At 42.5% G+C, this 25120-nt stretch overlaps 2 protein-coding genes across 2 annotated transcripts; both read left to right on the top strand.

The window, feature by feature from the left end:
• Positions 1-5255: 5255 nt before the first annotated feature.
• On the top strand, positions 5256-7365 carry LOC115552844 (uncharacterized). Its single transcript, XM_030369196.1, has 5 exons — positions 5256-5315; positions 5522-5860; positions 5949-6320; positions 6555-6648; positions 6947-7365. Exons 1-5 carry the CDS (start codon positions 5282-5284, stop codon positions 6966-6968), a joined length of 861 nt encoding a protein of 286 aa, XP_030225056.1. The 5' UTR covers positions 5256-5281; the 3' UTR covers positions 6969-7365.
• Positions 7366-11336: 3971 nt separating this feature from the next.
• LOC115552926 (uncharacterized) lies at positions 11337-17293 on the top strand. The gene is made up of 6 exons (XM_030369320.1): positions 11337-11476; positions 11625-11960; positions 12051-12428; positions 12609-12725; positions 12843-12898; positions 15349-17293. Exons 1-6 carry the CDS (start codon positions 11368-11370, stop codon positions 15475-15477), a joined length of 1125 nt encoding a protein of 374 aa, XP_030225180.1. The 5' UTR covers positions 11337-11367; the 3' UTR covers positions 15478-17293.
• The last annotated feature ends 7827 nt before the right edge of the window (positions 17294-25120 follow it).

Here is a 25120-nt window from a genome sequence, read left to right as displayed (position 1 = left end):
AGTTTTCAGTGTTTTCAAAACTCTACCCTGCCTTAATTGTAAAGTCAGGGCCGGCCCGAGGCATAAGGGGCTCCTTGGCCACCAGGGGGCCCCAAGCAGCCTGACAGGTCTTAATATTAGAGCATGATAATGGGAAAGTACATGCAGCAAAGTTACCAAGGAAACATTCAGTGAGACAATGGGTGAACAAGATTCTTATAGGGAAACGTTTGCATTGTGGGTAGGGAATATACAGTTAACAAAGGAAAGTGGGAGTGACCATTCTGGAGCATTTAGGATTGGCGGGAGAGGCCAAGTTAATTTGCAATACACTATGGGGGAAGTGGACATGTCTGCAATTCTGTAAGACAGGACTGAAATACAGTTCTACACAACAAAGAAGTCAGCAGATTGGTCTGGCCTCAGTATCAGACTCAGTGGCTCCAGTGGGAATGCAAATCTGAACTACCTTAACCTCTCTCAGTTAGAGAGATACAGGGAGAATGTATACAGTTCCTTTTAATGTGAATAGTAATTATATAAACAAGGTTAATGTAATCTGTGTATGATTGTATTTTAAAGTTAAGATTGATGAAGTGTCAAAGTCCTGAAGGAGCTCAGCTGATGGGGAAACGTTAGCAGGAGGGGCAAACGGTGAGCAGGAGGGGCAAACGGTGAGCAGGTGGGGCAAACGGTGAGCAGGAGGGGCAAACGGTGAGCAGGAGGGGCAAACGGTTAGCAGGAGGGACAAGCCGTCTAAACCACAGGAGCAGCGGCCAGGTGGGATACCTCTAAATTGCAGCCAATCACAGTTGGTCTATGGTATGTAAATGGTGTCTTTTAAGTCCTAGTCCTTCATCAGAGCGAGAACAGCGCTAGTTCAGCTTCAGCGCCAAAACGTGACAATGTATTTTGCTGTGATATTCCTGACTACAGCGCATGAGTAAATTCGAACTCAAATTCCATTGCTTTCTATTTTATAACTCATTCAGATCAGCCAGAGGTGTTTGCTGATAATATTACTTGCATATCAGAATATGTATATTTCATAATCAGTGTTTCCACAAACTTTCAAGCCTCAAATTAAAGTATGAATGTTCAAGACCAATAATTAATTGATCTTATTCGTTCTTTTTTATTTAGGGGTTGATTCAGTCACAGAGAGTCCTCCTTTGGTCATTGTGGAATCAGCAGGACTTGAAGATACTGTAACACTTCATTGTGAATCTGAAGATTGCAATCATTTATACTGGTAGAAGCAATCTCCTGGATGTTTTCCCGAAATGGTCGCTTCAAATTTGTTTGGATCAATTACCTTCAAGCCCCACATTAATTTAACATTGACAGAGGGAGAAGGTGTTTGTGTCTTTGATCTGATCATTCAAAACGTAACTAAAGGTGATGAAGCAAACTATTTCTGTCAACAATACTTTAGTGGAATAATTTCACCTTTCTGTCTGTCAATGTAAGATCAATCTGTTTCATTGTTCAAATTCAATATCATGAGAAGCATTTCAAGAACCTTTAGATGATAGCTGTATTTTAATTTATAGATCCCAATGATCCTAGGTTCGTCCCCCAAACTGTGGTCCCACAGCCTGTGATGGCATCAGTGCAGCTGGGAGACTCTGTGGCTCTCCAGTACTCTATTACCTCCCAGAGGACGGACCACAGTAACCAGTGCAAAGAGGTACCCAGATTGTAGTGGTTAAGATCTGGACCATCTCACCCTGCTACCATTTACATTAATGTAAACAGGAGGGGTGGATCTCAAAATAGTTCTGGGCCTCCGTCAGCCTCAAAGAGCTAAGTCTACACTCTCCCCAAGAACAATGTAAACACCTCTGATGCTGGGACTTACTACTGTGCCCTGGCAGCATGTGGCGAAGTTGTGTTTGGAAGTGGAACTAAGCTGGACATAACAGGTTAATACATCTGTTTTTTCGATGGAGTGAATAAGGGAATGGACAAATCTCTGGGATTCATTTTTGCAAACATCATTTCAGATGAGGAAGTAAACAGCCTGTGCAAATTATAGCTTTGCAGCGCAGTCAAACGAAAACATAGAAGAATGCAGAAAGTAAAACAACGATCCAAAAGTATGATTCAAATCCAAAATCTGATTACATATAGATTTACAAGAACTCTATATGGTTATCTTTATGGCTGTACATCTTATAATTAAAGAGGCCCAATCCAGGGGAAATTGCCTGAAAAATAAGTGACATAAGACTTTCTGATCAGACCTGACCAAATGTTGATTATCTGATTCTAGGAACCAACTGGCGTCTAGTTACCATGGTGCTTGGAATACTGTTGGCTTGCTGTTTGGCTGTGATTATAATCCTGTTTCTAACCAGAAATACAAAGCATGTTTGTGATCATCGCGAATGTACAGTACATTCTCCAGAATCTATTCAGTGAGATATTGTGTTTTTACCGACATATAAAGTATGGATCTTTTGTTTGAATTCTTAAAATGTATATTCTTCGGTCCTTATTCTCAGTAACACTGAGTGCTTCCAACCAAGTTCCACATGACTCAGGGAATCAGGAACAACAGGTAAATCTGTTGAACATGTTGGCTAGGTAGACATGGACTTACCACGCGTCGTTTAATAGATTCTTCAAATCAATCATTATCGAGCGGAAATGCTGTTTGCCTGTTTGGTTGTTGTACGACACGGGCATGTTCTAGACCTCAGTATACGATTGGAAACCAATGCACCAGACTTCCACCATCAAAGAAGTGGTCTCTACTTATATTCTACAGCTATGAATCCTCCCAGATGTTTGGTAGTTATACAATTCTCTGTTGTAGGATGGGGAAACAGATTCCGTGAACTCCTCAGCGTTTGAGTTCTCTGGCAGGAAACCCAAAGGAGGGAAGAAGAACAGTGGAAGGACAACAGGAGAGTGTGTATTCTGCTGTGAGAGAAACCTGACACTGAAGTCCATTAACCTGGGAGTTTGTATCACCTCATGAGGCTAAAGGGGGTGATAATGGTGTTATTAATCAAGACTTGTTTATGATCATGACTCAAGTACATATAGATCGCCACTTATGTTTAGTGATTTGGCTCTTGGTGGGTCACAAACAGTAATTTGTGACATATTTTGTGAAGCCTATCTGGTTGATGTGCAGCAGTACTTGGACATTAAGAGAATATTAAGCAGTCAACAAATCTTGATGATTAAAATTATACTCCACAAAAGGAAAAAAAGAGACGTAGATGTGAGTAAAAGAGTAATATGGACAGAATGACATGCACAGGAAATAACATCTAATGAGATATAAAAAATCGATGTCCTAAAAACAAGATAAAACAGAAAGGATAAGCAGAGAACTCTGGTTCAGTTAATATCTGCTTTTAAAACCTGAGTGCTGACACAGCTTGTACAGGTTGAGCACTCAAAGAGCAGTGATGCTTTGCAGCTAAAACCACAAGCATAAGGTCACAGAACTAAATCATATAGGCGGCACCTTTTTATATCTCAGAGCTCAAACTTTTGATATCGGTTACGTTGATCTTGGGCCCACACAACGTGTGTAACAGTGTGCAGCAACACAAAGTCTTGCATAGAGCAGACACACACACCTCTAGACAAATATTTCCATTAATGTAACTCTTGCGTGTCTTTCCTTGGTGACTAGTTACACCAACTACAGCAAGTAGGAAGGGAACTGGGAGAAGGAGAAAGGTCCAAAGGTGTTCTCAAACTGTGAAGATAATGGCCCACTAATTTCCCACAAGCTGGCATGTTGATGAACCATTCAGAATATATCCCTTAGTGACATCTCAATGTGGGACTGTCCACTCGACTGGGAGGAGTGTACTGGTGGACTGCATCAAATAGGAGGTGTGAGTTGATCTGTCTGTCACACATCTGATTGGACACTCCCACTCGTATGATGTAAGAAAGTGCTACATTTTGAAATAGCTCGTCAACCAGATGCGGGCTGTTAAATATGGACCCAATATAGAACCATACAAGACTAAGATAATACATCATTGGTTGTGCATGAATGATGGGGATGTGTCTCTGTAATGGACTGAAGTTGCATCTGATGCTCCCTGCAGTGCATTATGTTCCCAGGTGAAATCTCTGAATGTAATTTTATCAACCATTGTAATAAGATGGTAGCAATGTTTGAAATGTACTGAATTAATTAATTTTACTCTTTTGAAAAAAAAAATACAAAAGATACAAATTAATCAAGTGAACTTTCTCTGTTCACCAACACAAATGTAGCAGTCTATGTTCAGTCAGTGATCTGAAATGTATGTCCATTTCTTTGTTGGTTTCTGCAGAACCTCTGCAGCACATCCTGTTGATACCTGCAGCCAGGTCTATTTATTCTCACAGGTTTTGGTGGTGCGTGTAAAACAGAGACAAGGCCAGCCACAGCCCTCGCCTCTCAGCTCATCTGCTGCTTGGGGCCCGTCTCGCCCTCGGTTTCCAACCCAGTGGTAAAATAAATAGCGAGAATGGAAGTGACCATAAAAGTTGTTGTGGCTTAAAAGGAAGAGGCGCTTGATATACACTGAGGCTAGATCACAGTGTCTTTATTTCCTCTAAAACGTTCATCCCACAGAGCAAAAAGGTCACAACAGGTACTGTAACAAAGAAGCACAAATAATAGACTAAATAAATAAATAAACGACTTCCTGAGAAGGGGTTCTAGTGAACACAATATTACCACAAACCCCCCTTCCGTCCTCCAAAGTTAAAGCGTGGAAGGACGTGTGAAAGTCCTGAAGGACCCCAACTGGAGGGGCAAACGGTTAGCTGCCGAGACAAAAGGTGAGCTGGAGGGGCAAACGGGTGAGTGGAGGGGCAAACGGTTAGCTTGAGGTGGCAAATGATTGTCGGAGGGGCAAATCTTTGCCAGGAGGGACAAGCCGTCTGACCCAAGGGGCGCATTGTGTGACCACAGGAGCAGTGGTCAGCTGGGATGGAGCAGGCACCTTACGCAGGCTGCGGGCATACCACCGAGACCTGTCTGTGAGCTTTTAGGAAGCCATGCTGGGGTCGATAATCTCTGACCCAGTCCAACACCCCCGTTAGCTGATGGCTTGAGTCTTTGTTTCCTGTCAACCTTTTTTTCCATCAGCCAAAATATATGAACATGAACTGCGCATCACAAAAATCAAGGTGGATCATTGGCTTGCTTCATTCAGTGTCTCTGGGTTTCAGCCAATCACAGTTGGTCTATGGTATGTAAATGGTATATTTTACGTTCAAATCTTTCATAAGAGCGAGAACAGCGCTGGTTCAGCTTCAGCGCCAAAACGTAACCATGTATTGTGCTATGATAATTCTGAGTACAGCACGTAAGTCAATTCCTTCTAAAATTCCATTTATTTGTATCAAATATTACTCATTCAACTGAAGCCACCGTGGTTTGGTGACAATGTAACTTGCAATTCAGCTATTTATACTTGTTTATAACTGTATTTTCTAAACCTAAACCATCAAAACTAAAGTATGAATGTTTAAGAACAATAATTCATAGTTCATTTATTCTTTTTTTTATTAGTGCTGATTCAGTCTCAGGAGGAACCTCGATTGATCTTTGTGAAATCAGCAGGACTTGGAGATAATGTTACCCTTCTTTGTGAAGCTAAAGACACGAATATTAATTATTTATACTGGTACAAGCAATCTCCTGGATACTTTCCCCAAATGGTTGCTTCGAGATCGTATGGATCAATTACAATGAAGCCCCACTTTGATTTAAGATTCACAATGGAAGAAGGTGCTTCTGACTTTAATCTGATCATTCAAAACGTAACTAAAGGTGATGATGAAGCTAATTATTTCTGTCGACAATACTCACTTGACTCCTGGAACAATTGCACCTTTCTGTCTGTCAAAGGTAGGCTCAATCATTTTCAATGTTTATATTCAATTTCATGACAAGCATTTTAAGAACCTTTGATGATGAATATTATAATACTATGCAGATCACAATGACAACAGGTTTGTCTCCCAGACTGTGGTCCTACAGCCTGTGTCAGCATCAATTCAGCTGGGAGACCCTGTGGCTCTCCAGTGCTCTATTACCTCCCAGAGGACGGACCACAGTAACCAGTGCCAAGGGGAACCCAGTGTGTACTGGTTCAGATCAGGACCATCTCACCCTGCTGCCATTTACGTGAATGGAAACAGGAGTGGTGAATGTCAGAATAGTTCTGGGCCTCCGTCTGCTCCACAGAGCTGTGTCTACACTCTCCCCAAGAACAATATAAACTCCTCTGATGCTGGGACTTACTACTGTGCCCTGGCAGCATGTGGGGAAGTTGTGTTTGGAAGTGGAACTACGCTGGACATAACAGGTGAATATATTTTATTTCCTGCTTCCAGTTTATCTGCTAATTATTTAATTAAGAAGACAATAGATACATAATATAATAACTTCTAATACGTAATACTGAGGGCATATTTTAAATGGTACTCAAAACATTAAATTATACATGCCACACTGTGAATGTAATGGTACAGATAACAGACAAAATATGATCTCTAGAGTACAGATTCATGATGCCCCATTGTTGATTTCCTGATTCTAGATCCCAACCATCATCTGGTGATCTTGGTACATCGGATGATGTTGGCTTGCTGTCTACTTGTGATTCTAATCCTCATTCTAATCATACATTACAGGTTTTTGAGCATAATAACGCTACAGCATATTCAACAAAACATCCCCCCCGCTTGGATGGAGAAGTTTCAGTGTGCAAGATCTCCTATATTGATTTGGCAGTACATTCTCTTTGGATTATTCCATTTTAAATAGTTATTGTATGACTAGAGATGCTCATACCATTTGAAACAAATATCAACTTTATAATGCTTTGAAAAAGCATTAATGGCTGTTAGATGACGATTAAAACATATCATGTGGTGTCAACTGTCAATCCTCTGAGATGTTTTGGTAGTAATACACAGTTCTCTGTTGAAGGACAGGAAAACAGATATTTTGAGGTGTACAGCGTTGGGGTTCACTGGCAGAAAAACCAAAGATGGGAAGAAGAACAGTGAAAGGACTCAGGAGAGTCTGCATTCTGCTGTGAGATAAACCTGCCAGTGATGTCTATCAACCTGGGAGTTTGTGTGACCTCATGAGGCTGAAGGAGATGTTAATGGTGGAATTATTGGAGGAATTGCATATTGTCTGGAGCAGTTGTATATTGTTTCAAATGTTTATTAATGTCGCTTTGTTTGGATCATTAACATTGAATTGCTCACCATTTCTGATGCTGTCTTTGGTCCAGCCTATCTTGATGTGCAGCCGTACTTAGCCATTCATATCTTTTTTTTTACAATATACATTTATTGATGCCTAAAAGGTATATTTTCATAAAATAAAATAAATAAGAAGTGCATAAAAAGGATGAGAATAGACCCACTGACTCTGATAACACACTTACACTGATTGGGACATAGTGAGAGATATTTAGAGACCTCTGGTTCAGTACATCTCTGCTTTTTAAACCACAGTACTGGCCCAGCTAACACAGGGTAAGCATTCATTACAAGGTAAGTGACGCTTTGCAGCTAAAACCACAGACCTAACAGTCACAGCAGATCATGTGGCTAGACACTCTAGGCCGCAACTTTTAATGGGGTCAAAGTCAAAGATATACCAGTTGTGTTCATCTTGAACTCAAACACACACACACACCTCTAGTCAATACGATGTCCTACACTATTGAGCTTAGTGATATTAAGTCTTTATCTGGGGCTTTGTGGCTATCATCAATAATGACAGCAAGAAGGTGGGAAGGGGGGGGGAAGGTTCAGAGTTGGTACGCATCCGTGAACATAAAGGGTCCCTATTTTACCACAAGGTTTCGTGTAGATGAGCGATTTAGGAATGTATCCCTTTGTGAGATCACAAAGTGGGAGTGTCAACCCGGCTGTCAAACATCTGAATGGACACTCCCACTTACATGATGTCACAAAGAGCTACACTTAGGATTGGCTGGTAAATAGGGACCCTATATATAGAACCAGACATGGCTAAGATAACGTACACGAAGAAAGGGTGCATGCGCAGCACTGACAATTAACATGACATCAGTGGTTGTGTTTGAATGATTGTTGATGTGTCTCTATAATGAACTGATGTTGCATCTGATGCTCGCTGCAGTAAATTATGATCCCACGTGAATAATATTAAGATATTAAAATCTCTGAATGAAATGTACCGCATCAATCAATTTGACTCTTTTGAAAAGAAAATACAAAAATGACAAATTAATCAAGTCAACATTCTTTGTTCACTCACACAAATATAGCCGTCTATGTTCAGTCAGTGATCTGAAATGTTTGTCCATTGCATTGTTGGTTTCTGAAGAACCTCAGCAGCACATCCTGTTCATACCTGCAGCCTCACGCCTAAGAGTTTCAGTGGTGCGTGTAAAACAGAGACAGGGCCAGCCACAGCCCTCGCCTCTCAGCTCATCTGTTGCTTGGGGCCACGCTCTCTTTTTCCGACCCAGTGGTAAAAGAAATAGCAAGAGAGGAAGTGACCCTAAAAGCTGTTGTTGTATCTAAGAAGGACACTTGATAGTCACTGAGGCTAGATCACACGCAGGTAATAAAACAACTTCCTGAGAAGGGGTTCTAGTGAACACCATTTTTCCACATTACCCCCTTCCGTCCCCCAAAGTTAAAGCGACCTACGTCGCGACCAAAGCGACCTACGTCGCGACCAATGCGACCTAGGTCGCGACGCACGTCGTTGGCCACTCAGAGAGCTCGGCCCTGCTCCAGGAGAGTCTGCATTCTGCTGTGAGATAAACCTGCCAGTGAAGTCTATCAACCTGGGAGTTTGTGTCACTTCATGAGGCTGAAGGAGATGTTAATGGTGGTATTATTGGAGGAATTGCATATTGTCTGGAGCAGTTGTATATTGTTTCTAATGTTTATTAATGTCGCTTTGTTTGGATCATTGACATTGAATTGCTCACCATTTGTGATGCTGTCTTTGGTCCAGCCTATCTTTATGTGCAGCCGTACTTAGCCATTCATATCTTTTTTTTACAATGTACATTTATTGATGCCTAAAAGGTATATTTTCATAAAATAAAAAAAATAAGAAGTGCATAAAAAGGATGAGAATGGACCCACTGACTCTGATAACACACTTACACTGATTGGGACATACTGAGAGATATCTGGAGACCTCTGGTTCAGGTCATTTCTACTTTTTAAACAACAGTACTGACCCAGCTTACACAGGATATGCATTCCTTAGAAGGTAAGTGACGCTTTGCAGCTAAAACCACAGACCTAACAGTCACAGCAGATCATGTGGCTAGACACTCTAGGCCGCAACTTTTAATGGGGTCAAAGTCAAAGATATACCAGTTGTGTTCATCTTGAACTCATAAAAAGTATTACTTATGCATGCTTGTGTCTAACCATACAAAGACATACACACACACACACACACACACACACACACACACACACACACACACACACACACACACACACACACCTCTAGTAAATACGATGTCCTACACTATTGAGCTAGTGATATTAAGTCTTTATCTGGGGCTTTGTGGCTATTATCAATAATGACAGCAAGAAGGTGGGAAGGGGGGGGGAAGGTTCAGAGTTGGTGCGCATCCGTGAACATAAAGGGTCCCTATTTTACCACAAGGTTTCGAGTAGATGAGCCATTTAGGAATGTATCCCTTTGTGAGATCACAAAGTGGGAGTGTCAACCCGGCTGTCAAACATCTGAATGGACACTCCCACTTACATGATGTCACAAAGAGCTACACTTAGGATTGGCTGGTAAATAGGGACCCTATATATAGAACCAGACATGGCTAAGATAACGTACATGAAGAAAGGGTGCATGCGCAGCACTGACAATTCACATGACATCAGTGGTTGTGTTTGAATGATTGTTGATGTGTCTCTATAATGAACTGATGTTGCATCTGATGCTCCCTGCAGTAAATTATGATCCCACGTGAATAATATTAAGATATTAAAATCTCTGAATGTCATTTTATCAATCATTGTAATAAGATGGTAGCCATTTTTTAAATGTACTGATTCAATCAATTTGACTCTTTTGAAAAGAAAATACAAAAATGACAAATTAATCAAGTAAACATTCTTTGTTCTGTGACGGTCCCTGTCTAGTGTTGATGTGGTTGACCAGTTATTGTTTCTCCTATGTCCCTGAAGGTACCATCATCAGAGTGGATTGGGAGCACCTGGTTCAGGCGCTCCTGAAAGTATAAAAACCCAGACTCAACTCTGCTCTCGCTCTCTCTCTGGCATTCGGCTGCATCCCCGCCAGCAGCAGCAGCACATTCTCTTTGTTTTGTTTCTGCTTTGTTTTCACAATATAACTTCAGTTGTCTTAAGTTAATATAATAAATCCATTCGTTTATTGCCATCTTTTGTCCTACGCCGTATTTGCTATAGCCTAGGAGCCGGGTTTTGACAGTTCACTCACACAAATATAGCCGTCTATGTTCAGTCAGTGATCTGAAATGTATGTCCATTGTATTGTTGGTTTCTGAAGAACCTCAGCAGCACATCCTGTTGATACCTGCAGCCTCACGCCTAAGGGTTTCAGTGGTGCGTGTAAAACAGAGACAGGGCCAGCCACAGCCCTCGCCTCTCAGCTCATCTGTTGCTTGGGGCCACGCTCTCTTTTTCCGACCCAGTGGTAAAAGAAATAGCGAGAGAGGAAGTGACCCTAAAAGCTGTTGTTGTATCTAAGAAGGACACTTGATAGTCACTGAGGCTAGATCACACAGCGTCTTTATTTCCTCTAAAATGGCAAAAAGGTCACAACCGGTTTTGCATCGAATAAGCACAGAAAATAAAACAACTTCCTGAGAAGGGGATCTAGCGAACACCATGTTTCCACATTACCCCATTCCCTCCCCCAAAGTTAAAGCGTGGAAGGATGTGTGAAAGTCCTGAAGGACCCCAACTGGAGCTGGAGGGGCAAACGGGTGAGTGGAGGGGTAAACGGTTAGCCTGAGCTGGCAAATGGAAATCTTTGGCAGGAGGGACAAGCCGTCTGACCCAAGGGGCGCATTGTGTGACCACAGGAGCAGTGGTCAGCTGGGATGGAGCAGGGACCTTACGCAGGCTGCGGGCATACCACCGAGACCTGTCTGTGAGCTTTTAGGAAGCCATGCTGGGGTCGATAATCTCTGACCCAGTCCAACACCCCCGTTAGCTGATGGCTTGAGTCTTTGTTTCCTGTCAAACCTTTTTTTCCGTCAGCCAAAATATATGAACATGAACTGCGCATCACAAAAATCAAGGTGGATCATTGGCTTGCTTCATTCAGTGTCTCTGGGTTTCAGCCAATCACAGTTGGTCTACGGTATGTAAATGGAATATTTTACGTTCAAATCTTTCATTAGAGCGAGAACAGCGCTGGTTCAGCTTCAGCGCCAAAACGTAACCATGTATTTTGCTATGATAATTCTGAGTACAGCACGTAAGTCAATTCCTTCTAAAATTCCATTTATTTGTATCAAATATTACTCATTCAACTTCACTGTTTTTTCTAAACCTAAACCATCAAAACTAAAGTATGAATGTTTAAGGACAATTATTCATAGTTCATTTATTCTTTTTTTTATTAGTGCTGATTCAGTCTCAGGAGGAACCTCGATTGATCTTTGTGAAATCAGCAGGACTTGGAGATAATGTTACCCTTCATTGTGAAGCTAAAGACAAGAATGTTTATTATTTATACTGGTACAAGCAATCTCCTGGATACTTTCCCCAAATGGTTGCTTCGAAATCGTATGGATCAATTACAATGAAGCCCCACTTTGATTTAAGATTCACAATGGAAGAAGGTGCTTCTGACTTTAATCTGATCATTCAAAACGTAACTAAAGGTGATGAAGCTAATTATTTCTGTCGACAATACTCACTTGACTCCTGGGACAATTGCACCTTTCTGTCTGTCAAAGGTAGGCTCAATCATTTTCAATGTTTATATTCATAATATGACAAGCATTTTAAGAACCTTTTGATGATGCATATATTATTTTACTATGCAGATCACAATGACCAGAGGTTTTTCTCCCAGACAGTGGTCCAACAGCCTGTTTCGGCATCAGCTCAGCTGGGAGACCCTGTGGCTCTCCAGTGCTCTATTACCTCCCAGAGGACGGACCACAGTAACCAGTGCCAAGGGGAACCCAGTGTGTACTGGTTCAGATCAGGATCAGGACCATCTCACCCTGCTGCCATTTACATGAATGGAAACAGGAGAGGTGAATGTCAGAATAGTTTTGGGCCTCCGTCTGCTCCACAGAGCTGTGTCTACACTCTCCCCAAGAACAATGTAAACTCCTCTGATGCTGGGACTTACTACTGTGCCCTGGCAGCATGCGGGGAAATTATGTTTGGAAATGGAACTACACTGGACATAACAGGTCAATATCGTGTTCTTCCTAAGTATTGCTGTAAAAAATTTTTTTGCAAAGTTGAATTCAACTTTTCTCTAAAATGTATTTGAGGTTGATTATTTGTATGACTAAATTGGTCCATGCCAATGGAAATGGAGCCAAACATAAGTGAACTAAAGCTTTCTGATGTTGATCAACTGATTCTAGAACCCGACCGACATCTAGTGAACATGATGCTTGGAATACTGTTGGCTTGCTGTCTGGCTGTGATTATAATCCTGTTCCTAACCAGAATTAAAAAGCATATTTTTGAGCATCGCAAAGGTACAGTACATTCTCCAGAATGTATTCTCTCATTGTATTTAGACACATATATTGCAGTGTGACACCCATCCTATTTTTTAACTCAGAGCATAAATATTCTTCTGTTCTTATTCTCAGGAACATTGAGTGCTTCCTACCATGTTCCACGTGACTCAGTGATTCAGGGAGAAGAGGTACATCTGTTTTAACATGTTGCCCTGTGTCGACATTAACAATTACTTTGATTGTGTCACAAAGAGCATAACCTTAGTCTTATTCTGTAACATTTTATCAATTGTCAAAGGATGTTTTATCGTTCTTAAAGGTCCCATGACATGAAAATCTCACTTTGTGAGGTTTTCTAACATAAATATGAGTTCCCCTAGCCTGCCTATGGTCCCCCAGTGGCTAAAACTTGCGTTTGGTGTAAAACGAGCACTAGCTGTTCTGCTCGCCTTTGAAAAAACGGAGGCTCAAGCGCGCTGATTTGGAATGTCTGTGCTCATGACGTCATGAGGAATCTCGGCTCCTCCCCTTACTCTGCCTGGCCCGCCCAGAGACGTTGGCCCGCCAATGAGACTCGACCGTGCGAGCGCCACGTGTGTGTGTGTGAATACACACACTGTAACGCAAGTGTTTCTTGTCGGTTCTTTGACGTGTCTTGTATTTCCACAACGAGACTGTCGTGGGGGTTATCTGAGCCATGTTTGAGAAGGAATTGGGGGAAAGGAACTTTGGTTTGACTCGCTGAAGTACATGAACTGCGACATGCCGCCGGTTGCCGCGAGGCACCATCGCCCGGCAGCGGGCAGCTGGCAGCAGGCAGCGCGCGGTTCAGTCGACTTCAGGTTGATGTGAAAGTGGAAGAACCAGAGACGTCGCAGAACCCGACCAAGTCGTTTGTGATTCATAATATCGTCTGGAGGCGCACACAATATAGTATATGATATAGATATCTATGTATTATATGATATTATTTAGATATAGAGCTCCAGGACTGTAACGCAAGTGTTGTACACTTCCTTGTTATTTGGCGCATAACGCGTCGGACTCTCGTCTCTGGTATTTCTACAACGAGACTCGTATTGGGGGTTATCTCAGCCAAGGTTGAGAATGAATTGGGGGGAAAGAACTTTGGCTTCGACTCCCTCAAGTCAAGAACATGAACCACGACAAGGAGGAGAAAGGGATCTTTGCCGGGCAGCGCTTAGGCACCTCCGCCTCCGGCGGTGGTCCCTCAGCGGGGCTCAAGCGGGAGACATTCGCCGCCAACAATCCCTTTCTCCTCCATGTCGTGGTTCATGTTCTTGAGGGAGTCAAAGCCAAAGTTCCTTCCCCCCAATTCATTCTCAACTTTGGCTGAGATAACCCCCAATACGAGTCTCGTTGTAGAAATACCAGAGACGAGAGTCCGACGCGTTTTGCGCCATCACACCAACAGCAGAACGGTTATCCAAATAACAAGGAAGTGTACAACACTTGCGTTACAGTCCTGGAGCTCTATATCTAAATAATATCATATAATACATAGATATCTATATCATATAACATATTGTGTGCGCCTCCAGACGATATTATGAATCACAAACGACTTTGACGGGTTCTGCGACGTCTCTGGTTCTTCCACTTTCACATCAACCTGAAGTCGACTGAACTGCGCGCTGCCTGCTGCCGGCTGCCCGCTGCCGGGCGATGGTGCCTCGCGGCATGTCGCAGTTCATGTAGCCTACTTCAGCGAGTCAAACCAAAGTTCCTTTCCCCCAATTCCTTCTCAACCATGGCTCAGATAACCCCCACGACAGTCTCGTTGTGGAAATACAAGACACGTCAAAGAACCGACAAGAAACACTTGCGTTACAGTGTGTGTATTCACATTGATGTGGACGTTGAAGAACCAGGAACGTCGGAATATCGGCTCACACAGCTTTTGGCCGTGATAATATGTATTATATGATATAGATATCTGTGCAGGCTATTTGATAATATTTAGATATAGAGCTCCAGGACTCCCGTGTGTTCTAGAATATTTACAGAACACGGCTAAAGGCTGCGTGCGCCTCGCCATTGCGATACATCCACTGTAAACAGAGCGCATGGTACCGTCCCTGGCTGCAAGCTGCTCAGGGCCACACCCCCACCCTCCTCCTTGACACGCCCACCGAAACAGCGCATTTGGGGGAAGCTCAATGTGCGACTGGCTCGGAGTGGCTGTAACTCTGCACCACGGCTGAATTTCAGGAACGTCTTTGAATACTGTGTTAGTTGCCCACTAATACCTATATTAAGGAATACATAAAATAGCATGTCATGGGACCTTTAAAATGAATCCTTATCGAGTAGATATGCCGCTGTCCTTTTGAATGGCTTGGAGATCACAAATTTTAATTAACAAATGTATTTAAAGTGAGACATATTTGAAAATACACAGTTCAGCTACCTGGTAAAATGTCTAGTGTTAGGTCTAGGTATAGTGTTTAGTTATGGTGCCAAACCAGCAACAAACACACACACGCACGCACGCACCCACACACACATATACAGTAGTAGGACTGTAGCTGTGACTTTGATTCTGGAAGAAATGGCCTCTAATACAACTCTGAATCCTATAATTTGTTTGGTAGTAATACACATTTCTCTGTTGTAGGACGGGGAAAAAGATGGTTTGAACTATGCAGCGTTGGAGTTCTCTGGCAGGAAAACCAAGGGAGGGAGGAATAACATTGAAAGGACTCAGGAGAGTGTGTATTCTGCTGTGACAGAAACCTGCCAGTGAAGTCCATCAACCTGGGAGTTTATGTCACCTCATGAGGCTAAATGAGGTAGTAATAGTATTAATCCAGACTCGTTTATTGTCATGAATGCATGCAGATAGTTTATTTTATTTGGTAATGTCAGTTCTTTTGGATCATAAACATTGAATTGCTAATCATTTGTGATGCTGTCTTTTGTGTAAAAAAATGCAACACTGTAATCAAATCTTGACAATCTTCACAAATTAACCCCCCTACTGAAGGGCCTACTACGGACTTCAGTGGGGGTTCAGTCCATCTGTGCACGGCACCTGCTTGACAATCAGGTGCGTCTGCAGCCAGAGGGGGCGCCAACATGCCAATTCCCCACATAAATGTGGATGATTTTTTCTTTTTTTTTACTGCTCGTGCCACCTTCAATTCTTAACTCATGTCGGCTGGGACAAACCTGCGAGTATTTGAAATAGCACAGTCGTCGAATTCATGTTAAGATTAATATTGTATATTATATTAGCCTATATAAAGCTATTTCATTTCGTTTTAATGCCAAGGATGAACTGTATTTCGATTCAACGGCCCCCTAAAAGTTCTCCTCATTTGTAATACGTTTGACTGTAAAATATTATTTGACCAGAAGAGGGCGACATGTAACTGAGTTTGCCTTAATCTAGTCCAATATTCCTCAAAATACTTACAGCAGACCTACGAATTACTACAAATGTCAGGGATGTTCGAAAAGAACCTCAAAAACGCTTAATGACTGTGAGACACTTTTTAATCAACATCTTAGGCCTAATTTCATAGGTACGTCATCACATATGATGCGTTATTTATTTAGTTTGCAAACTTTGTAGCGCCTTCTTTATGAGGCATTGCTTATTCAAATAGTAGTAAGAGGTAGCATTTATTTTATATCTATAGAAATAAAAATAAAATCTTTGCGATGAATGTATGTGTAAAAAACTGCAGTTCGGTCAGTTGATTTTTGGACACCGGGGTTTGGAGGAACAAGGTTGGAATCCAGCTCTTGTCACTTGTAGTGTAGAGCTGGCCACTGTGAGGTCAAAGACATTGCATTCAGAATAGTAGGAATAACCAACTTTTACTATCTCAGACAAATGTAGGCCGCGGCCATACCACTATTCAATCAGACATAATAGTACCATATTAAAGTTCTGCTATTTCAGTCTGCTGATAGATATAGTCCTCATTAAAACGAATATCTTCAAAATATGTTGAATGCTTAAGGACGGCTAGTGCTCATTTAAAAAAACTAACCCCACATACCTTTTATATAACGTAAATTTTCATGTAGGACCTGTGATTATATTTCTGACATGGTATGATCTTTTTTTTTCTCTCCAGAAAACAGTGAAGAAGTGATACTCTAATAATTCACTCATTTAATCTCTTTGGTTAGACTTAATGTGATTTGATTGTGATTTGATTGTATTAAATATACTAAATTGTTTAAATGGCAGCCTAAGGAGAGGCTGAGTGTGTTGAGTAATCAGGCCACAGTATATGGGCTCCTCCAAACTATATTTTCAGATTAAATCTAAAGACTATTATCCACTTTCATTTTAAAATCAATCCCTGAATCTTTGTCTTCCTCTGAGTTTGCTGTGGATTGGGGGAGAATGGATACTTGTTAATACAGCACCCGAAGGTCACTGGCCCACACTCCTCTCCCTGCTACTTAATTTCCCGGAAGAGCGTTCATTCAGAGTGGGGAAACCTTTCCTCTGTTTCCTCCTCCTTTGTCTTACTCTTTCTTTCTTGCAATCTTTTACTGCAAGCGTTTTTTCTGTGTGTGTATGTTTCTCTCTCTCTCTCTCTCTCTCTCTCTCTCTCTCTCTCTCTCTCTCTCTCTCTCTCTCTCTCTCTCTCTCTCTCTCTGTGTTCCCGTTCGCCCTAGAGACCCGCTGCAGCTGGACTCCAGGACTCCTGCTGATTTCAAAACAAAGAGCATCTCTGTCAGCCTACCTATCTCTGTGTAGTGTACAAACAATAGGATGGCGGCGGAGCGGAGCAGAGGACCTATCGTTCAGGATCTTCAAGGCCTGCTCCTGCCAAATCCCGCCCTAGCTTCACCTAATCTGATCTGTGTGTGTGTGTGTGTGTGTGTGTGTGTGTGTGTGTGTGTGTGTGTGTGTGTGTGTGTGTGTGTGTGTGTGTGTGTGTGTGTGTGGGTGTGTGGGTGCGTGGTGTGTGTTTGCGTGTGTTTTTGTAGTTATATGCCATATTCATTTGTGTGATGTGTCAATGAAGGCTAGGAGTTTTATGCTTGGGGTGTGGGGTAGGGTCTGCACTATCCCTGCGTCTGTGTGTGTGTTATCGTGCCTGCCAGATCAAACGAGAGCAGGAGTCAATAGTTCCCATCTCCCTAAAAGAAGAGAAACAGCTTCCATTCATTTCCTCCACGCTCTTCTTCTGCGCTTCAATAGCCATCCTTGATGTTAAAAAAACATCCCTGTGGGCCGTATAAAGAACAGAGGGCAGGGTCGTGTTGATTAAGCGGTTGTAAAGACACATTCAGCAATGAAAGCGCTTGAAAGGTTTGATGTAAACCTTGAAAATTGTGCTGTTTTTCCCCAAATAGGCAAAATAAATGAAAAATATCATTATGAACAAAATTGAGGTGCGTCGTGAGTTGTCCTGTTACCATGGGTAACCAGTCATCGATCAGAAAGAGTGTTAACTGTGACTGGATATAAATATAAGTCAAAAATATATTACATAACTGACAAGAGTAATGCTAAAAGCCCCAGTTCTAAACCACATTAAAACTTAAGTAGGCCCTAAAAATAAACTATAGGAAATGATTACCTTTAAGGCGTTAAGTTGTAGAATCCTGTAGATTGAAAAAAAATAATAATAATTATTGATTGGAAAATAATTATGCTGCCATAGCTTATACAATTGGTACTTCGCTTTATCAGCTTTCTAACCTCAGTGGACTGTATTGATCGACCACAAACAGCCATGTTTGGTCAACGATGGGAGTTGGCAGAGTGGAGTCTGAAAAAAAGTGTGCAAAATCTCAGGTCAAACAAAAAATACTATATCATTGTGCTGTTGGAGCTCTTTGAAGATCTCAGCAATCATTCATGTACACAAACATCTGTGTTCTGCTGTATTGAAATCGCTCTCTTGGTCATGAGCCAGACACACACAAACAGACGCACGCATGCACAGGAGAAAGGTGAACTGTTCTGCCTCATGCGGACTGGAAAGGGGTTCTGAAGGATGGTAATACTCATGTTTGTGTGTGTTTTGTGTGTGTTTTGTGTGTGTGTTTGTGTGTGTGTGTGTGTGTGTGTGTGTGTGTGTGTGTGTGTGTGTGTGTGTGTGTGTGTGTGTGTGTGTGTGTGTGTGTGTGCGTGCGTGTGTGTGTGCCTGTCTCTTCATGTCATTAAACAGTGTTGTACAGTGTGCCTTTCATGGTATATTTCATTTTAAAACAAAGTACATAAAGAATTGCATAACTGGATGGAATAAGGAGGGGACAGTGTTTGACTCCCACTCAAAAGGAAGGAAGGAAAAATAAACAAAGGGAAAGTGTGTGTCTTTGTGTTACCCGTACATGTGTAGGTTTGTGAGGTGTGTGAGCGTGTAAGAGCATACCTACAAGGGCATATGCAGGCATTCTTTTGTAATACGAGTCACGCCAGTGTATGCCGTCTCCCGCAGGAACGCAGCGCCTTGGAGTCCCGCTATGTAGAAATTAACCCGCAACACCTGCATAGCCCTGCACAAACCACACTCTCACGCAGTGAGAGCTTTAGTTGTTTCAATATCAAAAGTAGTAGGGAAAGAGAGTCTGTTTTCAGCTGTTTTGTTTAATTGGTGTGTGTTGCTCTTCACACCTTCCCCCCCGCCCATTTCTTCGTGTTTTTGTTGACATTTCTTTAATCGACACAAACACTGACTCTGACGGTGTGTTCAGTTCCAACAAAGTCCAACGCTCCATTAGCACTGGCTGCCAAACACAACCCTTAAGGCTGCAACCGTAGCTTACAATGCAGCCGGTTATCTCGGGTCAGAGCACAGCTAGAGAATGGCTATAGGGAAATGAAATGTACGATGATACAATTATCTGAACCAGGTGCTCTCACACATCACTACCTCCCTGGGATGGAATTTAGCACGTTCAAATTGTTGATGCAACCGTGACGCATTATTTTTATTTCCTTTTTATTTATTTAAAATGGACGTTTCTGTCTCTGGGATCAGTATAGAGTAGGCCTATATCAGTATAGATCAGTGTGTCATTTTTATATTTGTATGCTGTGTGTCTCCAGGGCCCCGTTCCCCGAACGCATCGTTGGCCTAAGTGGATCGTGAAGTGCGTCATACGAGCATTGTACAGTTTTCACACCCGAAAGTTTCCCGAAAGTATCGTTGGTAACGAACGTCGTGAAACCGCTCGTAGCTAACGAGGACTCCAGGGGTACTCGTAGGACGCTAAGAGCATCGTTAGCCTACTACAGCCTCAGTGGCGTCACCAGCGGATATTCCGTGTATTGGGTGCGTTTTGTTAAAACACATCCAATACCACGGAATGCCCAGCTGGCACAAATTCACAACCAAAAACAGTGGTTACCGCCGATATATTTCTCATAGATTACTGTTAGATTTAAACAGCAAAGATAGAGACATGTTAGAAGTCAACAACAACATCATTTATTGCAGGAATCTAAGATTCCAAAAATACATGCACAGCCGAAATGTACCCATCAAACGCCACGTCACAAGGCATGTAATAAAATCTAATGATCCCATTGCTCTTGTGAAGGAGGTCGCTTTCGAGCTGCACTTGCTGTCTCCCTCTGATTTTAATTCAACCATCGTGGTTAAAATGTCCTCATATTGAACAATGACAGAAGACATAGGCTACTGTAGACATGCATCATGCTGAGACCAGCGGGTGTCGGAGAATTTCTGCAGGCGTTTTTTGCTGCGATTGTTTGCATTAAGCACTGTAGGCGCTTCGGTGAGGCTGTGATGAAGTTCACTATTTATTGGAACGTGTTTAGACAGTAACGAACATCCCTGACCATAGTTAATCGCGTTTGTAGTCTACACTCAGATGTGAACTCATTATTGCATGCGGGTGTCTTCATTCGTTAAACATTCGAGAGTATGCAATAATACAAATTATTCTAAAGAGGTCAGAGACTCGCAGCCCCGCCTTCTCCAGTGAACCAAGAAAACCTGCCCCGTGACGAACGGGGGATTTGACCCCCTCGGTTTTACACAGTAAACTTGAGATAAGAAGGTGAAATCGCCGGGCGTGCCTCGCTGCGACCGAACCGGCTTGGCAGTGTAAAAAGACCTATAGCCTACTTCATCCTGCCCAACAATATGGGCAGGATCTAGACCAGGGGTCTCAAACTCGTGGCCCGGGGGCCAATTGAGGCCCGCGGGATGAAATATTGTTGCCCCCTACTTGACATCAAAGTTTAGTGTAAGTGCGTGTGTCAATGCCTAGCCTCTGTGTTTGAATTATGGACCGTTGCATTTTTTATGGCTACAAATATTCTATAGAGTGCGCGCCAATCAATGAAACCTTATGCGGAATCAGATAAAGTCGGCTCTCTTTGCGGCGCAAAGCACGTTTCAGAAATCAGCACATTAAGATTAATGTAGTCGTCACACAAGCTATTTTAGATTTTTGTTAGTATGGAATTATTTCTGGGAGAGAAATGCCGTGAAGAAATGTACGCACACTGCATTCAGGATTAGGACTGATGCATATGTCGGCCTAATCAATTGTCTTTTAATATCTTTAGCATTCATATTATTGCAGTCTATTCTTTGCGTAGACTACTCTGCTGTTGGCCTTGATGGGGAGATATTTTACCCCTTTTTAACCCCATTTTCCTGCAACATTCCTGCGTCTCCCCCTCCTACATAGCCCGTTTCAGCACCATGTCAGTGGACAGTTACAATCCTACGAACTTTGTGAGTGCATGTTAAGAGGAGTTTCGGGAAACGTTCCAAAGAAATTTACGTTGGATCTTGCGATCCATCGTGAGAATGATCGTACGAGCGTGGATCCATCGTTATCGGGAAACGGGGCCCAGGTGTGTGTGTGCGTGAGCGTGTGTGTGTGTGTGTGTGTGTGTGTGTGTGTGTGTGTGTGTGTGTGTGTGTGTGTGTGTGTGTGTGTGTGTGTGTGTGTGTGTATTTGTCAGTGTGCATGCTTGTGTTTGTGTGTGTGTGACGTGTGTGTGTGTGTGTGTGTGTGCGTGTGCGTGTGCGTGTGCGTGTGTGGTCATGATCACAGGGTCAGTCTGAACACAGGAGGTCTATGTTTTGTCTTCTCTATCTGCTCAGCCTTGAAGACAAAGGCTCTCTGTCTGCTCTTGTCAGCATATCTGTTCTCCGCCACTCTCCCCTCCCTTCCCCGCCACCTATCAGCAAAACTACCTCGCCTTGCGACTGGACACAGGCTGCTGAACCTCCGCACCCAACCCCTCCTTCACAAGTCTGTCTCTCTGCGAAGCACAACACCAACAGTCTGAAAAACTCCTTCGTCCCCCGTGCCATTAAACTGTACAACACCACACTCTGAGGTAAACGGCGGCAAAGGAGGATGGAGGTTGGGGAGGAGCATCAGGCCGGACCCACTACATAACATTACACTGCATATCAACGCTACCTGTCTGACACGGTTTTCTTCCACTGTTTTTATGCACTCTTTACGTACTCTCTCATGTAAATACTTGCTTGTATAGTATTTCTTCTTGCATATTAGTTAACGGTGTATGTAACTGTAACTGTGTACGGAATCCGTACGGAATTCCTGCCAAACCAAATGTTTCCGTGCGGTTTAGCACTTCTACCGCGCCATTCTAGGGCCAGTTTGTGGCCTTCTTGGCTTTCCATACTCCTTTGGATAAGGAGGTATCTTCACTAGCTCGCCTCTCCTTCGTCAAGGGGAATTCGATCCAGATTATCTAGGGTTTCCAAGGACTCAAAAAAACCTAGCCAAGACTCCGCCGAAAATAATACAACTCCCGGCGCTTGTTCATCAATTCCCTCTCTCTCACTTTGGTTTTGTTTCACTTCAACTTCTAATCCGTTTTTATACAGCTTTATAACTGACACTTTCTACAATTTGACTCGTTTTCTCAGCTCGTTTTACTTGTCTGCAGGTGTTAGCGTTCTGGCTGCGCGTGCATTGACGACAGCTACGTGAAAGGCGGGGCTTACTTCCCTCTACCAATTAGGAGGTCTGTATTCTTAGATACAGCCAATAAGACTCCAGTATGAGCAGAATCTCTGATGGACAGCTTAATAACCCAACAGGTAAACAATATGAGAATTAAGGGAATAGTACAGACAAAGTACATAAAGGGGAAACTTTGAAAAATAAGTATATAATATGGAAATAAAATAATATAAGAGGGCCCAATTTTCTACTGCGTTACAGTTGGAAAGGAGAAAAATGGTTGGTTGGATGGACAGGTGTATGGTCCGAAGCCTTAACAGTAAATAAGAGGATCTTATTTACTTATTCATTTTGTTCTTGCTATGTAGCCGAGAGGGTTTCTCGAAGCTAGTGTTGACTCTGTCTGGTTTCTGTGCAGTGAATCACTGCAGGAGAGCTGTCACTTGCTCAGGAGACAAGCCAACAACATGCCAATGACTCCTCTCTGATGTGGCGACAAGAAACCCTTGAGCAAGGTATTAACTCCCACATATTGGAGGATCGATATTTTCCCCCAGTTGTTTCAGAATCGGGATGTAAAAGTTGCGCACAGTTGTTCAGATTCCTGCACGGTGCTGAAGGCTTCAAGCTAGTGCTAATGGCTTCTAGCGAGGACTACTGCCTTCTAAAAAGTGCTAACAGAGAGGCCTTTGTTTTGGGTGGATTGGGTGGATTAAAGCTCAATCCACCCAAAACAAACCCTCCCTAATTATACCGTGCTTCCCCAATGATAAAACAACAGCTTGTCATCTTATAAAAATGGTTCCTATTGTTCATTGTTGATTTGCTGGCGGGAGTGGATGTGTAACCAGGGTTGTGCTCTGTTATGGCCGGTAGCTAGCACCTCGCCTCTGTGCCTCGTCTCTCTATTTCCTTCTCCTATGATCTATCTATCAATTATTCCTGTACTCACTGCACCGATATCTCAAATATTATCCCTTCCAATGTTAATGATCACTCTCTCTAGATGGAGACAGAGAGAGAGAAGCCAGAGAGATATCTTGTACAGTCCATTCCACAGGACCATTGCCATAGTTACAGGAGAGTTTCTGTGGCTCTGCAAAAAGGCACGGGATTATGCAAGCATACATTAGAGGGGGTTTATCAAACAGTAGAAAAGAAAAAAGTTTCTTGTTTTGCAGAACGTGTTTTGTAACTTCTCCGTCAGATTTTTCTTGGCTGTGTGATTAGGAGGGACATGGGAACTAATTCAGATGGATTATGCTGGTGAAAAAAAAGAACACATAGAGTGAAATACTTTTGATCAAGTTAATAGAGACGGCCCCATGTCAGTCTTGCGTTCAGATGGTTGCTGTCTTAATGGTTTCAAAGGTGAACATACACAGACCCCCTCAACCCCAACACACACGTCATTTATTACCATGTATGTCCTAGGATTGATGACCCCCCACCACCCAAAAGTGAGGAAGGTGTGAAACGGGAATGATTTCAGAAAGGACTTCCAGATCAAGTTATACTTAATTATAAAACGGTTGGCTTAAATCAAGCGATCTGATTGGTTCCTAACTGTTGTATAATGGGCGTATACCTAACTGCTATGAAGTCCAATCAGTTTGCAGAGTTCCATATCACGCCGCGCCTGGAACTAGAAACAAATTATTGTAATTAAAATGTCAAAGAATACAACAGTATTTTTACTAGTGTGTGTCGATGTCATTTTGCCAGTTTTATAAAAGCAATAGCATAGTTCACTGAAGCCTAAAAAATGTTGATTGATGGAGTGTGTGGAAATATTGTTTTTCCGGGAGTGAGCTAGGCAATGGAGAGAGGTCCAGGACACAAACGAAAGCAATTGGCACACAGTGAGTGAACTGCTTGATAGACTAAATTGCCGGCGAACCAAGCTACCATCTCTAGCCTAGCCTTCTCTCTGGGGGACGCTACAGTGTGTTGCATTGCAACCGCCATGCTCTTTGCAGGCAGCCAGGAGGAACTGCTTTTTTGACTTTCTTATTTTTCCAAAATTGAGTGTGACTATGACTTTCATTTCGCCATACTTGTAACCGTTTTATAAAAGCATTGGCTCACTTCAGTCTCTGGAATATGCTCATTATACCACTGTTAAGGGGTGTTGTTCGGCCCGACGTGTAAGGAGGGACGGCGGACTGGCTTTGTCCCCAATCCTGTTTGAGATATTCATGGACAGGATATCGAGTCGTAGTCGTGGTGAGGAGGGAATGCAGTTTGGTGGTCTTAACCATTTTTCCTTCATAATTAACTCATCTTTGACTACTCTGACTACGTCATATTTATATTTCTTCCGTTAGTGTTCTTGACTACAAATGTTTAATTTTCACAGAATTTCAAAGATTTTTCAGATATATGCCTTGAAGAAAGCCCTTAATTCACTTGAGAAATGTGTGCTTGGAGTTTTCTGGATGTATGCCTATCAATAGACATTTTGACCATGTGAATGAGGCTGCAGT

Source organism: Gadus morhua, chromosome 10 (genome assembly GCF_902167405.1).
Source record: "Gadus morhua chromosome 10, gadMor3.0, whole genome shotgun sequence".
In the NCBI taxonomy this organism is placed as follows: Eukaryota; Metazoa; Chordata; class Actinopteri; order Gadiformes; family Gadidae; genus Gadus; species Gadus morhua.
The sequence above is the reverse complement of the archived record's forward strand: the minus strand, read 5'-3'. Positions and strand labels throughout refer to the sequence as shown.